Source organism: Entelurus aequoreus, linkage group LG21 (genome assembly GCF_033978785.1).
Source record: "Entelurus aequoreus isolate RoL-2023_Sb linkage group LG21, RoL_Eaeq_v1.1, whole genome shotgun sequence".
In the NCBI taxonomy this organism is placed as follows: Eukaryota; Metazoa; Chordata; class Actinopteri; order Syngnathiformes; family Syngnathidae; genus Entelurus; species Entelurus aequoreus.
The window spans coordinates 40929430-40948273 of NC_084751.1; the positions used below are offsets into that span (position 1 = coordinate 40929430).

Here is an 18844-nt window from a genome sequence, read left to right on the forward strand (position 1 = left end):
GTATACTGAAGCATAAACAGTAGTGGAACATTTCTAAATGAATGTTTAAAATGATGCAGTTAATATATGTGCATAAACAACATCGAATCAAAATGTGCAGTGCAAGTGAGGCGGTCCTACGTTAGACTGCTACATCAGCAGTAGTATGTAAAAAGCATTGATATTCCAAATGTATTCGTTGCCTGGCTTGAATACAAATACACGTCAATGTATTCCAAGTATAGCCGTTGTTGAAAATGACATACTGTACTTAAAACTCTAACAGCGTGGCTATTTTGTTTCTATCTGTAATTTTGGCCAAGCAATCATTATCACTGGGGGATTGAAAAACTATCATTTGATAATAAAATAGATTTAAAGGCCTACTGAAATGAGATTTTCTTATTTAAACGGGGATAGCAGGTCCATTCTATGTGTCATACTTGATCATTTCGCGATATTGCCATATTTTTGCAGAAAGGATTTAGTAGAGAACATCGATGATAAATTTTGCAACTTTTGGTCGCTGATAAAAAAGCCTTGCCTGTACCGGAAGTAGCGTGACGTCACAGGTTGTGGAGCTCCTCACATCTGCACATTGTTTACAATCATAGCCACCAGCAGCGAAAGTGATTCGGACCGAGAAAGCGACAATTTCCCCATTAATTTGAGCGAGGATGAAAGATTTGTGGATGAGGAAAGTGAGAGTGAAGGATTAGAGGGCAGTGGAAGCGATTCAGATAGGGAAGATGCTGTGAGAGGCGGGTAGGACCTGACATTCAGCTGGGAATGACTAAAACAGTAAATAAACACAAGACAAATATATACTCTATTAGCCACAACACAACCAGGCTTATATTTAATATGCCACAAATTAATCCCGCATAACAAACACCTCCCCTCTCCCGTCCATATAACCCGCCAATACAAACCAAACACCCGCACAACACACTCAATCCCACAGCCCAAAGTACCGTTCACCTCTGCAAAGTTCATACAGCACATACATTTCCCCAAAGTCACGTACGTGACATGCACATAGCGGCACGCACGTACAAGCAAGCGATTAAATGTTTGGAAGCCGCAGCTGCGTACTCACGGTAGCGCGTATCCAACTCAAAGTCCTCCTGGTAAGAGTCTCTGTTGTCCCAGTTCTCTACGTGTTTGTGTTGCTGCAGCCGGCCGCTAATACACCGCTTCCCACCTACAGCTTTCTTCTTTGCTGTCTTCATTGTTCATTAAACAAATTGCAAAAGATTCACCAACACAGATGTCCAGAATACTGTGGAATTTTGCGATGAAAACAGACGACTTAATAGCTGGCCACAATAGTGTCCCAAAATGTCCGCTACAATCCGTGACATCACGCACAAACGTCATTATACCGAGACGTTTTCAGCAGGATATTTTGCGGGAAAATTGCACTTTACTAATCTAACCCGGCCGTATTGGCATGTGTTGCAATGTTAAGATTTCATTATTGATATATAAACTATCAGACTGCGTAGACTGTAGTAGTGGGTTTCAGTAGGCCTTTAATGATTAATAATACATGAAGTGAGATTAAATGTAAATGCAATGTATGCTTCTTTCCAAACAGATGTAAAACATGTGGAGAAATATCCCACATTAGCACTGAATCGTATGAACATTATATTGCAGTGTCTCCTTTGGATGTGCAAAGATTGTCTTGCATTTTCATTCTTCCCTGTTTTGCATTACACCCAAAAATGATTTGTTGTCAGTCATGTTTGCAGCTATCTGGAGTTAAAGTTATTTTACTATTAAATCAGAATCACAATCAGGAAAATGGGATTCAAGCAAGATTTGTCATGATCTATGATTCTACATACCGCTTTTCCCCCAATTTGACACCAAAAACAACATCTGCAGAATGGAACACTTCTGATAGAACACCTAATCATTAATTTCCTCCTTGTCGAAGCTCAGAATCATGGAAAAGTTTGGGAATAATTCCCCTCTGACTTACGCTGAGAAGCTGAGAACCGTGGGATGGATGCCCAGCTTCAATCCTAGGGCTGATTCACATTCACAAATTTTGAATCTTAAATTAAAACACAGTTTATTGGACCGTGAAAGAAAGATAAGAGTTTTGGCAGAATATCCACACTAGGACTGGAAGAACATGCAAACTGCACACTTGAAGCCAATATTAAAATCCAGTTCCAAACTATGAGGCACAGCAACTGTTTATACAAGTAAATCAGGCAAATGTAATGTGATAGAGCAGAGATAAGGTTTCACAACCAACTGTTTAAAAACAAGACTTACTCTGTAATCAAAAAAGATGTTAGAAATAATTGATAAACACCCTTAATTCCAAAACAATAAACATCTGACCTGTGACTTTATCTAGACTTCTATCAAAGCAAAGTAAAATAATTACCTCATATGGTCTTGCTGTGGACTGAATTTTGTTTAGGTGAAGTGGCGGCGGTCATACCTCGCATTCTCGGGAGCCTGAGATGGTGTAAGTGCAGGTTCCGGTGCCGTTGACCAGCACATCCATGGCCTCAGAGTTGTTGGGTTTATAGTCCACATAGTACTCCTGCAGGGGAGAGCTCAAGGTGCGTTCTGTTTCCCTTGACTTCTTGCGGCGCTTGCGAGCCGCCGATGAATTCTCCTGCAATTGCTTGACACTACTAGGATAGCGCTTCCATGACACGTAGATTACCAACAGGATCATAGCTACAGAAAGGAAAAGGGCAACACTTCCAGCTACGATCTTATGGAAGGACACAGGCTCCATGTCTTGATCTGGGGGAAGTGCCACCGTTTGGGTAACAGCTGATGACGTTGGGCCCCTAATAGATCCTTCTGCTTTCTTTCCAGGACCGGTGGGGAATACCAAAATGGCTGGGTGATTTCCCGGCTGCTGTACAACACTGTATGGAGTTGGAGGAATGCTAGCTGTGAGCATCGTCGCTGGGTTTGATTGACAAACACCAAAGGCTTCAACAGCGTCCATCACTTTTTCACCTTGGGCTCTCTTTGGAGAGGCACATATCATTGTAGTCTCCTTTGCACCCCGGAATTTTCTTAGCCAAGATACAAGAGGACAAATGGCTGGGCCACAGTCCCACACATTTCCCGCCAGACTGATTGTAGTGACAGAGATCCAGGCATCCACTGCCTCCTGGGATACATTGGTCAACTTGTTGGAGTCCAAATTTAGGGTTTGCAGGTTGGGCAAATACTGGTAAATCACAGCATCTAGATCTGACAGATCATTCCCAGACAAATCAAGCTTTTGGATAGAGCCCCAAATCCAGGTCAGGCCTTGACTCATTGAGCGAATGCGATTCCACTGAAGGTAAAGCGCCCGCAGATTGTACAGACGAGGAAAATGGGAAAAATTTATCTTTGAGAACTGGTTGTGTTCCAGATGCAGCTCTGTGAGTTTGACTAAACCTGAAAGTGCATTCCGGGTGATACTGCGCAAACGGTTGTAACCCAGATCCAGAAACTCAAGATTTCTGCAATCTTGGAAGAGACGTAATGGCAGGATCTTTAGTGAATTTGAACGTATGTGAAGGCTGAGTAGCTTCCGAAGGCCTTGAAACTGCCCGGGCTGCAAAGCCTCCAGTTTGTTGTATGACAGGTCCAGATTACGCAGATTGGGTACAGGATGGAACGTGGTGTTGTGAAGAGATGTGATTTTGTTGGAGCTCAAGATGAGTTCTTTGAGCCTGCGAACTCCCTGGAAGGCCATCCCATCTACAGATGTGATGTAATTGTGGTCCAAATAAAGCCAGATGAGGTGGTTAAGGCCGACAAACTGACCCGCTCGAAGGTTCATGATGCTGTTGTACCTTAACGATAGTCCTTCACATCCTCCTGAGAGGTTCTTGGGAACATCACGGAATGCACTTGACTCACAGTACACAATTTTTCCATCGCAGCGACAGCTCTTTGGGCATGGACGATCTGTTAGAGCCGGGCTTGCTGCAAGCCACACCTGCATCAGGAGTTGGACTACAAGCCAACGACGTTGTAGAGAACAGCCTGCATGGGAGAAAAATAGAGTGAGAAAAACAAGTGTTAAACAGATCGGCAGCAACATAAAACATAACAGAGATCATATCAAATGTAATTTCCAATGAACAAGTACATACAGGCATCCTCAAGTAGTATTTTTTTTTTTCATGATGAAATGACTGATGTACAAAACCCAAAACCAGTAAAGTTGGCACATTGTGTAAATGGTAAACACAAACAGAATACAATGATTTGCAAATCCTTTTCAACCTATATTCAATTGAATGGACTGCAAAGACAAGATACTTAACATTCGAACTGGTAAACTTTGTTATTTTTTGCAAATATGAGCTCATTTGGAATTTGATGCCTGCAACATGTTTCACAAAAGCTGGCACAAGTGGCAAAAAAGTCTAAGAAAGTTGAGGAATGCTCATCAAAAACGTATTCGGAACATCCCACAGGTGAACAGGTTAATTGGGAACAGGTGGGTGCCATGATTGGGTATAAAAGCAGCTTCCATGAAATGCTCAGTCATTCACAAACAAGGATGGGGAAAAAATTGTCGAACAGTTTAAGAACAACATTTCTCAACCAGCTATTGCAAGGAATTTAGGGATTTCACCATCTACGGTCCGTAGTATCATCAAAAGGTTCAGAGAATCTAGAGAAATCACTGGACGTAAGTGGCAAGGCCGTGACCGTCGATCCCTCAATGCATCAAAAACAGACCTCAGTGTGTAAAGGATATCACCACATGGTCTCCGGCGCACTTCAGAAAACAACTGTCAGTAACTACAGTTCATCACTACATCTGTAAGTGCAAGTTAAAACACTACTATGCAAAGCGGAAGCCATTTATCAACAACACCCAGAAACCCCGCCGGCTTCGCTTGGCCCGAACTCATCTAAGATGGACTGATGCAAAGTGAAAAAGTGTTCTGTGGTCTGACGAATCCACATTTCAAATTGTTTTTGGAAACTGTGGATGTCGTGTCCTGCGGACCAAAGAGGAAAAGAACCATCCGGACTGTTTTAGGCGCAAAGTTCAAAAGCCAGCATCTGGGATGGTATGGGGGTGTATTAGTGCCCAAGGTATGGGTAACTTACACATCTGTGAAGGCACCATTAATGCTGAAAGGTATTTACAGGTTTTGGAGCAACGTATGTTGCCATCGAAGCAATGTTATCATGGACGCCCCTGCTTATTTCAGCAAGACAATGCCAAGCCACATTCTGCACGTGTTACAACAGCGTGGCTTTGTAGTAAAAGAGTGTGGGTACTAGACTGGCCTGCCTGTAGTCCAGACCTGTTTCCCATTGAAAATGTGTGGTGCAATATGTTGCGTAAAATACCACAACAAAGACCCCGGACTGTTGAACAACTTAAGCTGTACATCAAACAAGAATGGGAAATAATTCCACCTGAAAAGCTTCAAAAATGTGTCTCCTCAGTTCCCAAACGTTTACTGAGTGTTGTTAAAAGGAAAGGCCATGTAACACAGTGGTAAAAAGGCCCCTTTGACAACTCTTTTGCAATGTGTTGCTGCCATTAAATTGTAAGTTAATGATTTTTTGCACAAAAAAAAAAAATGTTTCTCAGTTGTAACATTAAATATCTTGTCTTTGCAGTCTATTCAATTGAATATAAGTTGAAAAGGATTTGCAAATTATTGTGCTCTGTTTTTATTTACGATTTACACAACGTGCCAACGTCGCTGGTTTTGGGTTTTGTACAAGCGTATGAGTTGGAAGGACACTCGACTTGCTTTTAAAAACACATGAATGCAAAACCAAATTAGTACACTAAATGTATTCATCATTATCCAAAGTGAATCATAGATGCAGCTCTCCCTGCTTTGCCACCTGGACGTTTTCATAAGAAATCCAAATCTATTGATTCACTGAGAAGAGTAGAGTAGCTTGACTCATTCAATGACTCAGTATTTTGTGATTTTCAAGAATACAACCAGGGCTGAGAGTCATTAGGGTTGATAAAAACATAACAAATAATAAAACAGCTCCATGTTAGCAAGGGCTTGTGTGTGCTCTGTTAAACCATTTCGACCAGCTCGTTTTCATATTAGTTAAGTTGAACTTCAGCAGAGATGCATTCATTTTCACCCATCAGGGCTGCAACTCACGACTATTTTGATACTCGACACGTCATTGATTATCTAAACGATTAGATGACTGATTGAATTATGAAGCACAGCACATTCAGTTGTAATTCTGCCATCTGCTTTTAAATTCAGCTAAAGATATTTCTGACATGCGCTTACTCACAAAGATTCGACTAAGATGCGACTTTAAGGTTTTACTACTCACATAAAAAATACTACCATTTGCATATCATTTGCAGATCGCGACATGTAAGAGGACTGTTGTTGGAGGTTTTTAAAATATCACTTTTTCAGGCAGGATAGATTCATTCCAATCACTTGCATTGTGAGCTGCCTCGCTCGAGCAGCTTTTCACTAATTAGTATGTACACTACCGTTCAAAAGTTTGGGGTCACATTGAAATGTCCTTATTTTCAATGAATATAACTTTAAACTAGTCTTAACTTTAAAGAAATACACTCTATACATTGCTAATGTGGTAAATGACTATTCTAGCCGCAAATGTCTGGTTTTTGGTGCAATGTCTACATAGGTGTATAGAGGCCCATTTCCAGCAACTATCACTCCAGTGTTCTAATGGTACAATGTGTTTGCTCATTGGCTCAGAAGGCTAATTGATGATTAGAAAACCCTTGTGCAATCATGTTCACACATCTGAAAACAGTTTAGCTCGTTACAGAAGCTACAAAACTGACCTTCCTTTGAGCAGATTGAGTTTCTGGAGCATCACATTTGTGGGGTCAATTAAACGCTCAAAATGGCCAGAAAAAGAGAACTTTCATCTGAAACTCGACAGTCTATTCTTGTTCTTAGAAATGAAGGCTATCCCACAAAATTGTTTGGGTGACCCCAAACTTTTGAACGGTAGTGTACATAAAAAAGAGAAAGATGTGTGTTTTTGTCTCACGTAGGGATTGTGGATGATGGGCAAAATACCAAAAAAAGGGCAGTTTTGCTTCAAGCCACAGCAATTTGGTGACGTAATAGTGGCATGTGTGTTTATTTGTGTCGTTTTCTGTCACGTTAAGATGTTAATCAAGATATCTGCATACCGTAAGTTCCGGACCAAGGGCACACCGGATTATAAGGCGCACTGCGGGTCTAGTCAGGTCTATTTTTATACAAAAGGCAGACCGGATTATAGGGCGCATTAAATGGGTCATATTATTTATTTATTTTTCTAAATTAAAAACACTTCCTTGTGGTCTACATAACATGTAATGGTGGTTCTTTGGTCAAAATGTTGCATAGATGATGTTTTACAGATCATCTTCAAGCCGCTTTCTGACAGTCGCTTCAAGATGCAGCGTTTTGTGGGCGGTCTTATTTACGTGGCTCACCTACGACAGCGTCTTCTCCCCGTCATCTTTGTTGTAGCGGTGTAGCGTGCAAGGATGGGGTGGAAAAAAGTGTCTAAAGATGGAGCTAACTGTTTTAATGACATTCATACTTTACTTCAATCAATAACGGAGCAGCATCTCCTCATCCGTGGCTCACTAGTAGGGATGGGCGATACCACACTTTTAGGATTCGATACGATACCGATACTTTTTCTTGCATTTTCATCGATACCGATACCGATACCATTCATTTCTTATTGGCAATTTTTGTCAGTCAAAAATATTATTACTATTGTTATTATTAGGGATGTCCGATAATGGCTTTTTGCCGATATCCGATATTCCGATATTGTCCAACTCTTTAATTACCGATACCGATATCAACCGATACCGATATCAACCGATATATGCAGTCGTGGAATTTGGACAACCAGGTATGGTGAAGATAAGGTACTTTTTAAAAAAATTAGTAAAATAAGATAAATAAATTAAAAACATTTTCTTGAATAAAAAAGAAAGTACAACAATATAAAAACAGTTACATAGAAACTAGTAATGAATGAAAATTAGTCAAATTAACTGTTAAAGGTTAGTACTATTAGTGGACCAGCAGCACGCACAATCATGTGTGCTTACGGACTGTATCCCTTGCAGACTGTATTGATATATATTGATATATAATGTAGGAACCAGAATATTAATAACAGAAAGAAACAACCCTTTTGTGTGAATGAGTGTAAATGGGGGAGGGAAGCTTTTTGGGTTGGTGCACTAATTGTAAGTGTATCTTGTGTTTTTTATGTTGATTTAATAAAAACAAAAAAATTGTAAAAAAAAATGATACCGATAATAAAAAAAACCATACCGATAATTTCCGATATTACATTTTAACGCATATATCGGCCGATAATATCAGCAGGACGATATTATTGGACATCTCTAGTTATTATTTAAGACAAATCACAAGACAAATACAGACCATTTATATCACATTCATTATGGTCAATATATAATAAGAGTAAAATTAAAATAAATACCGTAATTCCCGGACTATAAGCCGCTACTTTTTCCCCTCGTTCTGGTCCCTGCGGCTTATACAAGGGTGCGGCTTATTTACGGCCTGTTCTTCTCCGACACCGACGAAGAGGATTTCGGTGGTTTTAGTACGCAGGAGGAAGACGATGACACAATGATTAAAGACTGACTGGCTGGTTATTTTGATAACGTACAGGCGAGCACTTTGTATTACTTTGCACCGTTGTATTATTTGTACTCTGCACGAATGCTGTTCGCCATGTCAAAGATGTGAAAGTTTGATTGAATGATTGAAAGATTTATTGTTCATAAATGGGATGCTTTGCGTTCCCAAACAGTCATCTCTGTCCCGACAACCCCCTCCGTGGTAGCAGGAACCCCTGTATACTACGCTAATTACACATCAAAACCCTGCGGCTTATAGTCGGGTGCGGCTTATAGTCCGTAAATTACGGTAAAATAAATATGAAAAATAAATTAAATATAAACAAAAATATACACATTTTCACTTTTCTTATTTCTCAAAAAAAAGTATTGGTAGGAAAAGCTTAAAAAAACATTTATTCATAACAATGTTATGTTTCAAACCTCTTTGTGGAAGTAAACTTATAGCACTTCTCTGAAGCAAAGTCAATAATTTCCTTATCACAATAAACTAGGATTTCCTTGTCCTATAAACCTGCATACGAAAGACAGTTCCCTGAGAAAATGAACTTGGAAAAATGATCTACAAAAATGTCTGACACCTTCAGTGTACTCGAGATATGTCGTCACACGTCACACTTTGCTGAAGTCTCAGATTGCTGTTCAGGAAAAGTAACATCGCTGTCGGCTGGCTGTGTGTGTGTTGCACGTTGACGACGCTCATTCGCTGTCTCCTGTCACGTGACTGGGCCAGCTCTATACTCTGCCAGGTACAGGGGTGTCCCAACACATAGTAAGTTAAGTAAGTCATCAAAAACATCTGAAAGTGATGCTTGCACCCCCCACACGCCGTTTTTTGGTTTATATCGATACTTTTTTCAGAAAAGTGATGCAAAATGAGTAGCGTGTGAGTATCGATATATCGATACCACAGGATCGATACGCACATCCCTACTCACTCGTGCAACAAAAACACCGGAAATGTGTCCCGTGAAAAACCGTCCGACCGGAACTCTCTAATAACTAAAGTTCCTTGGGTGAATAATAGGGATGATGTTCGAAACCGGTTCTCCCGGTTGTTCGATAAGAAAAGAACCGATTCCATGGACTCTAATCCCTTTTTGAGAACCGGTTCCCGTTATCGAGGCCACTATAGTAAAGAAAAAGAGTTGGTTCTTTATTCGAATACCTGGGAACGAATCCCGTCTCACAGGAAATGCCCTGTGGCACGTCCCAGAAAATGACGTAGCTCAGTCATTAGGCGGCAGATACAGAAGCAGCAACAAGGTTTATTATATATATACTTTTTTGTATATCAAGACATCTGCATACCGTATGTTCCGGACCAAAGGGCACACCGGATTATAAGGCGCACTGCCGATGAGCGGGTCTAGTCAGGTCTATTTTCATACAAAAGGCGCACCGGATTATAGGGCGCATTAAGCGGGTCATTTTTTTTTCTTTTTCTAAATTAAAAACACTTCCTTGTGGTCTACATAACATGTAGTGGTGGTTCTTTGGTCAACATGTTGCATAGATGATGTTTTACAGATCATCTTCAAGCCGCTTTCTGACAGTCGCTTCAAGATGCAGCGTTTTGTGGGCGGTCTTATTTACGTGGCTCACCTTCGACAGAGTCTTCTCCCCGTCATCTTTGTTGTAGCGGTGTAGCGTGCAAGGACGGGGGTGGAAGAAGTGTCAAAAGATGGGGCTAACTGTTTTAATGACATTCAGACTTTACTTCAATCAATAACAGAGCAGCATCTCCTCATCCGTGGCTCACTAGTCCAACAACAACGCCAGAAATGTGTCCCGTGAAAAACCGTCCGACCGGAACTCTCTAATAACTAAAGTTCCTTGGGTGAATAATAGGGATGATGTTCGAAACCGGTTCTCCCGGTTGTTCGATAAGAAAAGAACCGATTCCATGGACTCTAATCCCTTTTTGAGAACCGGTTCCAGTTATCGAGGCCACTATAGTAAAGAAAAATAGTTGGTTCTTTATTTGAATCCCTGGGAACGAATCCCGTCTCACAGGAAATGCCCTGTGGCACGTCCCAGAAAATGACGTAGCTCAGTCATTAGGCGGCAGATACAGAAGCAGCAACAAGGTTTATTATATATATACTTTTTTGTATTCTATTTTAGTTACTTTGAATTTACAACCCCTGGCGCTGTTTTGTACTGTTTTTGTACTGTTCTGTACTGTTTTTGTTTCTCGTCTGTTTGTAATTGAAATTTATAAATAAAGGTTTAAAAAAGAAAGAAGCAGCCGGAAAAGACGCTTGGCATGGCTTCATTTTACAAAAAAAATACGACGAGGAAACGGCTGCCTGCAATCATTGCCAGGCTCAGCTCTCATGTAAGGGGGGAAGCACAACAAGCATGATGAAACATGTCCAGGCCGTACATAACCTGAACGTTCGAGAAAGGTGTCGTGGAGAAGCAGCGACAGAGATGACGAAGGACGCCCCTCTTCCTCTGCTTCAAGCTGCAGCGCCAATTCCAGTGATAGTGCTAGTGAGTAACTTATCTTAACTGTTGCCGATTAATTTCCATATCTGCTCACTCGTAGCCTTTAGGCTAAAATAAGGTTACCTCTTATGTCAACCAGGACTGCAGTAATGTTAGCTAGACTAACGTTACCTAAGCTAACGTTACCTAAGCAGAGTCAGTGGCTAACGGTAACATTAATGTTAGCCTTTTTGTATGTGTCTGATAACGTTAACGGTATCTTGTAGCCTACACCGCTCCAGAGTTTGCAGGTCTGTCTAATAAACTAGTGCTTTCTTTCTTTCTTTAGTTTATTTTCGTGCATGAACACACTTACAGCATAACACATCACAGTTTCATATCATTTCACTTTACATCATGTCCGAAAAGGAGTAGGAAGAAGTAAAGCTTATTTAATCCTACCCCTTTCCCACTTCAGAGCGTTTACAAATATATACATAATTTACTGACCTTTTTATAATAAAATAACATCTGTGAATTAGTATATACAACAGTTTTGTAATATGTAATTAATTAAGTCAGTCATTATTAATATACTGAGATGAAGAATATCTTATTTTCAATGAGGTTGAAAGTATTTCTCATTATTCTTCTTTGTACTTTGTAAGCACTATTCATTTGAACAACCTCTTAAAGTGGATCATATCAGTACAATGTTTAACTTCATTACTTAATCCAGTCCATCATTTAATTCCACATACTAATGCTAAAGACTTAATAACAGACACCCTAGTCTTACATTCAGCTAATTCCCCCCCCCCCCCCCCTAATTCTATGCTGTGTCTGTCCCTCATTTTCCCTCCAGGACAAGAATGTGGTGTCATTCCTGGAGAAGGCCACACTGATGGACCCCAGAAGGATGTTCCAATAGCAGCAGAAGTTCACTTTTTGGAGAGCTGTATTATTTTCAGTTTTGTGCCCAAGGGACTGATTTTATTTAACACTATAGTATTATTTATACACCTATAGTGATCACAGAGACAGGTTGTTTTTGTGTTACTGTATATATTTATTTTTCTGAAAAATTCCACTTAAAATACTTTGGGTAACAACAGTCAATATTTATTTTTATTTTTTTATTTTTTTAGGGGGGTAACAAAAGTCAATATTTATTTATTTATTGTATTTCATTTTTTTCTTATAAAATAAAAGTGAGCTTTTGTTCAACCAAATATTGTGTTTTTTTTCCATATACAACAACCTATCTGGATTCGATAAGAGAATCGATAAGGAATCAGTTCGATAAGAGGATTCGATAATGGGCTCAAACTCGATAATTTCTTATCAAACATCATCCCTAGTGAATAATGTACACCCACTACCCCGGTAAGTTTTAGCGCTTTCATGGCAAGTTTACTGACAGATATAAGTAAGAACTTTACACTACTTTATAATAGAAATGGCAACAGCGGAGAATGAATGTCCCATAACAAGAAGATAGAGAAAAATAAGTAGTCGGACTACAAACGCGGATGCGCGCAAATTTTCAAGACTTATGCAGATCTCAAATACACATCAGCAGGTACCAGAAGGTAAGAAAAGCAGCTTTTGCATAATATTGCGAAACAAACTCCAGATAATATGTATAATAATGTGATTACCTTATACACACACCATAATAATACTGGTGTGTTGAAGCACAGTACAATCCATCAAGTGGTGCGGCTTCATAGCTTACCAAAGTCGTACTAAAACATTTTGATCGATTTTTGAGCGCCGTGTGTAATGTTCTATATTTTCAATGGAACATATAAAATGTTGGTTTTGTTTACTTGAGTCATATTGCAGTCTACACATACCCTTTATGTGTGACTGCCATCTACTGGTCACACGTATAATTTCATCATGTACCAAATAAAATAGCTTCGAGGTCGGTAAGCACAACCAAAATGATTCCGTACATTAGGCGCACCGGGTTACAAGGCGCACTGTGGAGTTTTGAGAAAATGAAAGGATTTTAAGTGCGCCTTATAGTCCGAAAAATACAGTAATTAGTATGTACATAAAAAAGAGGAAAAGGTGTGTTTTTGTCTCACGTAGGAATTGTGGATTTTTTTTCATTAAAAAAATCCCGGAGGCACACCACCAGCAGAAAATGTTAAAAAGTGAAGCTGCACCAGGTCGTTGTGCCTTATTTTGAGTTTGTTGGTGTTTTCCTGTGTAGTGCTTTAGTTTTTGTGTATGGGGGGTGTATATTGTAGCGTCCCGGAAGAGTTAGTGCTGCAAGGGGTTCTGGGTATTTGTTCTGTTGTGTTTATGTTGTGTTACGGTGCGGATGTTCTCCCGAAATGTGTTTGTCATTCTTGTTTGGTGTGGGTTCACAGTGTGGCGCATATTTGTAACAGTGTTAAAGTTGTTCATACGGTCACCCTCAGTGTGACCTGTATGGCTGTTGACCAAGTATGGCTTGCATTCACTTGTGTGTGTGAAAAGCCGGATATATTATGTGATTGGACCGGCAGGCAAAGGCAGCGCCTTTAAGGTTTATTGGCGCTCTGTACCCTAACCTTAACCCTAACCCAGTGGTTCTTAACCTTGTTGGAGGTACCGAACCCCACCAGTTTCATATGCGCATTCACCGAACCCATCTTTAGTGAAAAATAAAATGTTGTTTTTTTTTCAAATTCAAGACAAAGTTATATGTTTTTGGTAACACTTTAGTATGGGGAACATATTCTAAGTAACAAATACTTAATTTAAATTTATTTGGACACTAGGGGAACATATTCTAAGTAATAAAGACTTAATTTAGAATTATTTGGTTAGGGTTAGGGTTGGAGGGTTAGGGCCAGGGTTATAATAAGGCCATCAGCATTAATAAGAACTTAATAATGACTAGTTAAGAGCCAATATGTTACTAATTTGCATGTTAATAAGCAACTAATTAATGGTGGATATGTTCCCCATACTAAAGTGTTACCATGTTTTCTTTACTGGTGCACAAAATGAACCATGCATGAACATCACCTTGTTCAAACAACAAAACCAACACAGTGCATAAACTCACAACAAATTACACACCTGCAAATCAGTGTAACTGCTGCTGTTGCCGTATTCGTAATACGCCGATAGGGAGAAGTTTGTATTTTCATGAAGAGTCGGGTGTGTTTTGACCTCCGCCGAACGCAGTGTTTCCCACACATTCATTTATTTGTGGCGGCCCGCCACGAAAGAATTACGTCCGCCACAAATAAAAAAAAAAATAAAATACATTTATTTATTTATTTATTTTTTTTGTCCTTTCCAGCTTCTCATGCAAATCATATAGTTGATGTAGATGCCCATATCGGCTGTTCAGATTTACTTTACAAAAGAGATGTAGGATACTTCTCTTTTTGCCTTATTTGTATTTGACTTTATTAAATGTATTTATATTAGAAACACAACATGTGTATATAACAAAGGGTGCAAAGTCTGCAGGCAGTAGGAAACACACGGTTAAGTGTAGGGAGTAAAACTGATGGCAGTCTAAAGTTCAAGATTTTTGGAGCTCTTTGTTCAGTGGATCAGATGTTTGATGAAGCTCTGTGTCTATCTACCACCACTAATGTTTTCTGTTTATTTGTTTCTGACTGTGGCAGGACACCTCTGCCTCTGTTTCACTTTATGTTGCTGGTAAATAATATGGTTGTAGTACAGTGGAGGCTCCTCCATAGAGGTGGAGGAGGCCTGGCCTCCCCAATAATTTGAGAGAAGAGAGAGATTTAAAAAAAACAATAAATATATTTATTTTATTTATTTATTTTAACAAAAAACATATTTTTTATTTTTTATATTCATATTATTTTAGTTTTGTTCATAAATCTAAATGTTCCCATGGCTAAAACCCAATATTGCAATTGTAAAGCAACAGGCCAGATTTCCCTATCAGTTTGTATTAAGGGAGGCCAGGCCTCCCCTAGGAAATTAGCTTCTCATAGAAGTCAATGTAATGCATGCTTTTTCATGCCAATATGTGATTGGCCAGATCACTGAAAATGGGTGGGCAACGGAGGCCTGGCCTCACCATGCATTGTGTCCAGGGCTGAAAGATTGACATTTTGTTCGTCCAATCACATGCTACTGGTTCATTTGGAATCAATCCTTTCCTTTCCTAATCAACACAGAAGCCATTTTGAGAATTCGCCAGCCACTTCAGTCAAACAAACACTCGCCATAGTGGCTACGAGTGTCCTATCAACTTGTGCTTTTCAGGAAATTTAGAGAACACCCCTGGCTATCATCCGTGAAGTTTATAGCTCATATAGCCAAATACTTTTGCTTAAAACGACCTCGGAAATCGGCGAGATTCTGGCGCAATTTGAGATCTTGGGCTGGAGATAGATATGCGTTAACGTTAAACCCTTCACTCTAGGCATTTCTCCTTGAGTTGACAACATCTCTGAGACAGATTTCGAAAGCAAAAGCTGCTGCTGCTAATCGCTCATTGACATTTATCTCTGTAGTTTGGACATTTTTACAGTTGAAGTTTAGCTCATTGTTTTCCATCCAGTTAGCTGTGTGTGTTCGAGCAAGCCTAGATTAGCCAGGCAAAATGGATGTGAGAGAGGAAAATGTACATGGAACAGGTGCTTGTGGTGGTGGCTTGGGTCCGAATCCAGTGGAAGAGGAGGATGGAGTTCAACCTAGATGCAGGCCATGGGATGGGAAAGAAAATCCCATCAGCTAAACCAGAGGTGGGTTGAAATCTCTACCAGTGTTATACCACTAGTTCTCAGTAGTAATAGCAGTGTTACACCACTAGTTCTCAGTAGTAATAACACAAAATTTCATGTCCTGTATTTCTCAGTAAATGAAGCCAGCACCAACCTGTGGAGTGGAGTCCAGGAGAGAGCATGCCGCCCCTCAGCTAAACCAGATGTGAGTTGAACTAATTAGATGTCTCTACCAGTGTTACACCACTAGTTCTCAGTAGTAATAACACTCCATTTTGTCTGTGTTTCTCAGCAGATAAAGCCAACTGGAACCATATTTTTACATATTTTATATTAAATATATTGAATAAAACTACATATGATAAAGAAAGTGTTATCTTATCTTTTTTATATGCTAAACTTGATTAAATTGGTGATTACATGTTGAAGCTGTAGAAGAATGAAAAATGTAAGCTAAACAAAATTGTTTTTAACTACATAATTAAAATTCCTGCCTTTTACACATGTTCACTTGGCGTTTATATAACATCCAAATGTCATTTCTCAGCTTAATTATCAGGCAGGCTCATAGACTTACAGCAATGTAATTTCTTCAGGAAGGCACAAGGCTAAGCTCTGCACAATGAATTGCATCAGCAAGAACTTTCTGACTGTAGCTTACACTCCAAATAGTATGCCTTTGGCCAGCACAAAGACAGATAAGAGAACAGGGAACATTCCATCGCGAGTGAAGTGAGCAAGCGGAAAAAAATGGCCTCCTCAATTCTGGAAGTCACCAGCCTCCACTGTTGTAGTAGTAGGCTAAAGTTAAATTATTTAGTATGCACTAATCAAAGGGGCAGAGCTTTGAGACATTTTAGCTTTTATATTTTATAAGATATATTTTTTGTAAGAACCCCAATTAATAAATATATTTCAGTGAATAACTTATTGTTCAAATCTGTGTATAAATATGTACATAAAGTGTTGTAATTATATTGTAAAATGGATGGATGGACGTTTAAAACAAAACTGTTATTATTAATTAGTAAGTATACATTTTTTGAGCCTTTTTAGAGAAAATTATATCATTGTCGTAAATTATGCAAATTACTCGATGACGCCATGGTGACCACGCCCATAGCCACGCCCCCACCGCCACAGGTATCTTGGCAGTTTATGGGAAACACTGGAACGCCTGAGCCCGACTCACCGAACCCTTAGGGTTCGATCGAACCCAGGTTAAGAACCATTGCCCTAACCCTAACCCTACGTCCGTGTACCACTCTGTACAGTGGCATTTTAAAAAGTCATAAATGTTACTTTTTGAAACCGATAATTTCCGATATTACATTTTAAAGCATTTATCGGCCCATAATATCGGCAGTCCGATATTATCAGACATCTCTAATCGCAATTCTAATCAATTAACAGAAAGTAGTTTCTTCACTTTACAAAAATACAGATAATATGTTTTAGATTGCTTTAAAATGGGTAAATACAAGAATGCCCCGTGGCCCTCGTGTCATATTGCTTATCGTTCAAAAGGGGACAGGGTCATTCCCATTAAAATCGTTTTTCTTTACAGAGTCACTAATGATCTGTCATTAAAATATATTGACTTCCCCTTGAGAAGGTGGTGCGGGGATATTCATTACTTATGTGTGCGCCTCACGGCAACATCAAGTACAGCCTTTAATGCCATTACCAAGGTGAGCCACGCCTGGGTATGATATGAGTTGCACATGCTTTTAATTCCTGGACAAAACACGTGAAACGTTGGCAGGCGCCACCGCTGGACACGGCAACGTACTTAGAGGATTGGGTTCTGTTTAATATACAAAGCAGCGGCTGACCTTTTTTTTTTAAACCTGTAATCTTTATGGCTACTTGTAGTGGAGTCGTGGCGCTCTTTGTGCTTTTCAGCTCCAGCGTAATCTCTGCAGGATTTGTTGGCGATAATTCCCTGAAATAGAATAGCTGAAAGGCATGATCGAACATATGCTTTTTCCGACATAGCCATTTTGCTTCCTTCCAAGCATCTGCGAATCCCATATGTGTATTTGTGTGTGTGTCAAAGAGTGACGGAGAGGGGAAACATTTATTTATTTATTTTTTTTGTAGAATAATCTTTCATCATCCTTTGCAGATGGAGGGAACCGTGAAAGTATGCAGATGATTTGTCCCGGCTTGATTATACATCATCAATCATGTTCCTCGTGATGCTTTTTTAAGAAGAGTACAATGATCTTATGGGAATCTGTGTACAAACCCCGTTTCCATATGAGTTGGGAAATTGTGTTAGATGTAAATATAAACGGAATACAATGATTTGCAAATCATTTTCAACCCATATTCAGTTGAATATGCTACAAAGACAACATATTTGATGTTCAAACTGATAAACTTTTTTTTTTTTTTTTTGCAAATAATCATTACCTTTAGAATTTGATGCCAGCAACACGTGACAAAGAAGTTGGGAAAGGTGGCAATAAATACTGATAAAGTTGAGGAATGCTCATCAAACACTTATTTGGAACATCCCACAGGTGTGCAAGCTAATTGGGAACAGGTGGGTGCCATGATTGGGTATAAAAACAGCTACCCAAAAAATGGTCAGTCTTTCACAAGAAAGGATGGGGCGAGGTACACCCCTTTGCATACTTGCCAACCTTGAGACCTCCGATTCCGGGAGGTGGAGTGGGGCGGGGGGGCGTGGTTGGGGGCGTGGTTAAGAGGGGAGGAGTATATTTACAGCGAGAATTCACCAACTCGGGTATTTCATAAATATTTCATATATATATATGTATGAAATACTGGACTTTCAGTGAATTCTAGCTATATATATATATATATATATATATATATATATATATATATATATATATATATATATATATATATATATATATATATATATATATATATATATATATATATATATGTGTATATATACACACTACCGTTCAAAAGTTTGGGGTCACATTGAAATGTCCTTATTTTCAATGAAGATAACTTTAAACTAGTCTTAACTTTAAACAAATACACTCTATACATTGCTAATGTGGTAAATGAC

The 18844-nt window shown here is 39.3% G+C and overlaps 1 protein-coding gene across 2 annotated transcripts in view; it reads right to left on the reverse strand.

Annotated features, from left to right (window-relative positions):
- Nucleotides 1–18844, reverse strand: part of LOC133638751 (leucine-rich repeat transmembrane neuronal protein 4) — a 280634-nt gene that overhangs the window by 236594 nt on the left and 25196 nt on the right. For both annotated transcript variants that reach the window (XM_062031676.1, XM_062031677.1), the window contains exon 2: nt 2444–4005. In XM_062031676.1, the coding sequence (XP_061887660.1) occupies nt 2444–4005 (1562 nt within the window). The remainder of the gene's footprint in view (nt 1–2443; nt 4006–18844) is intronic.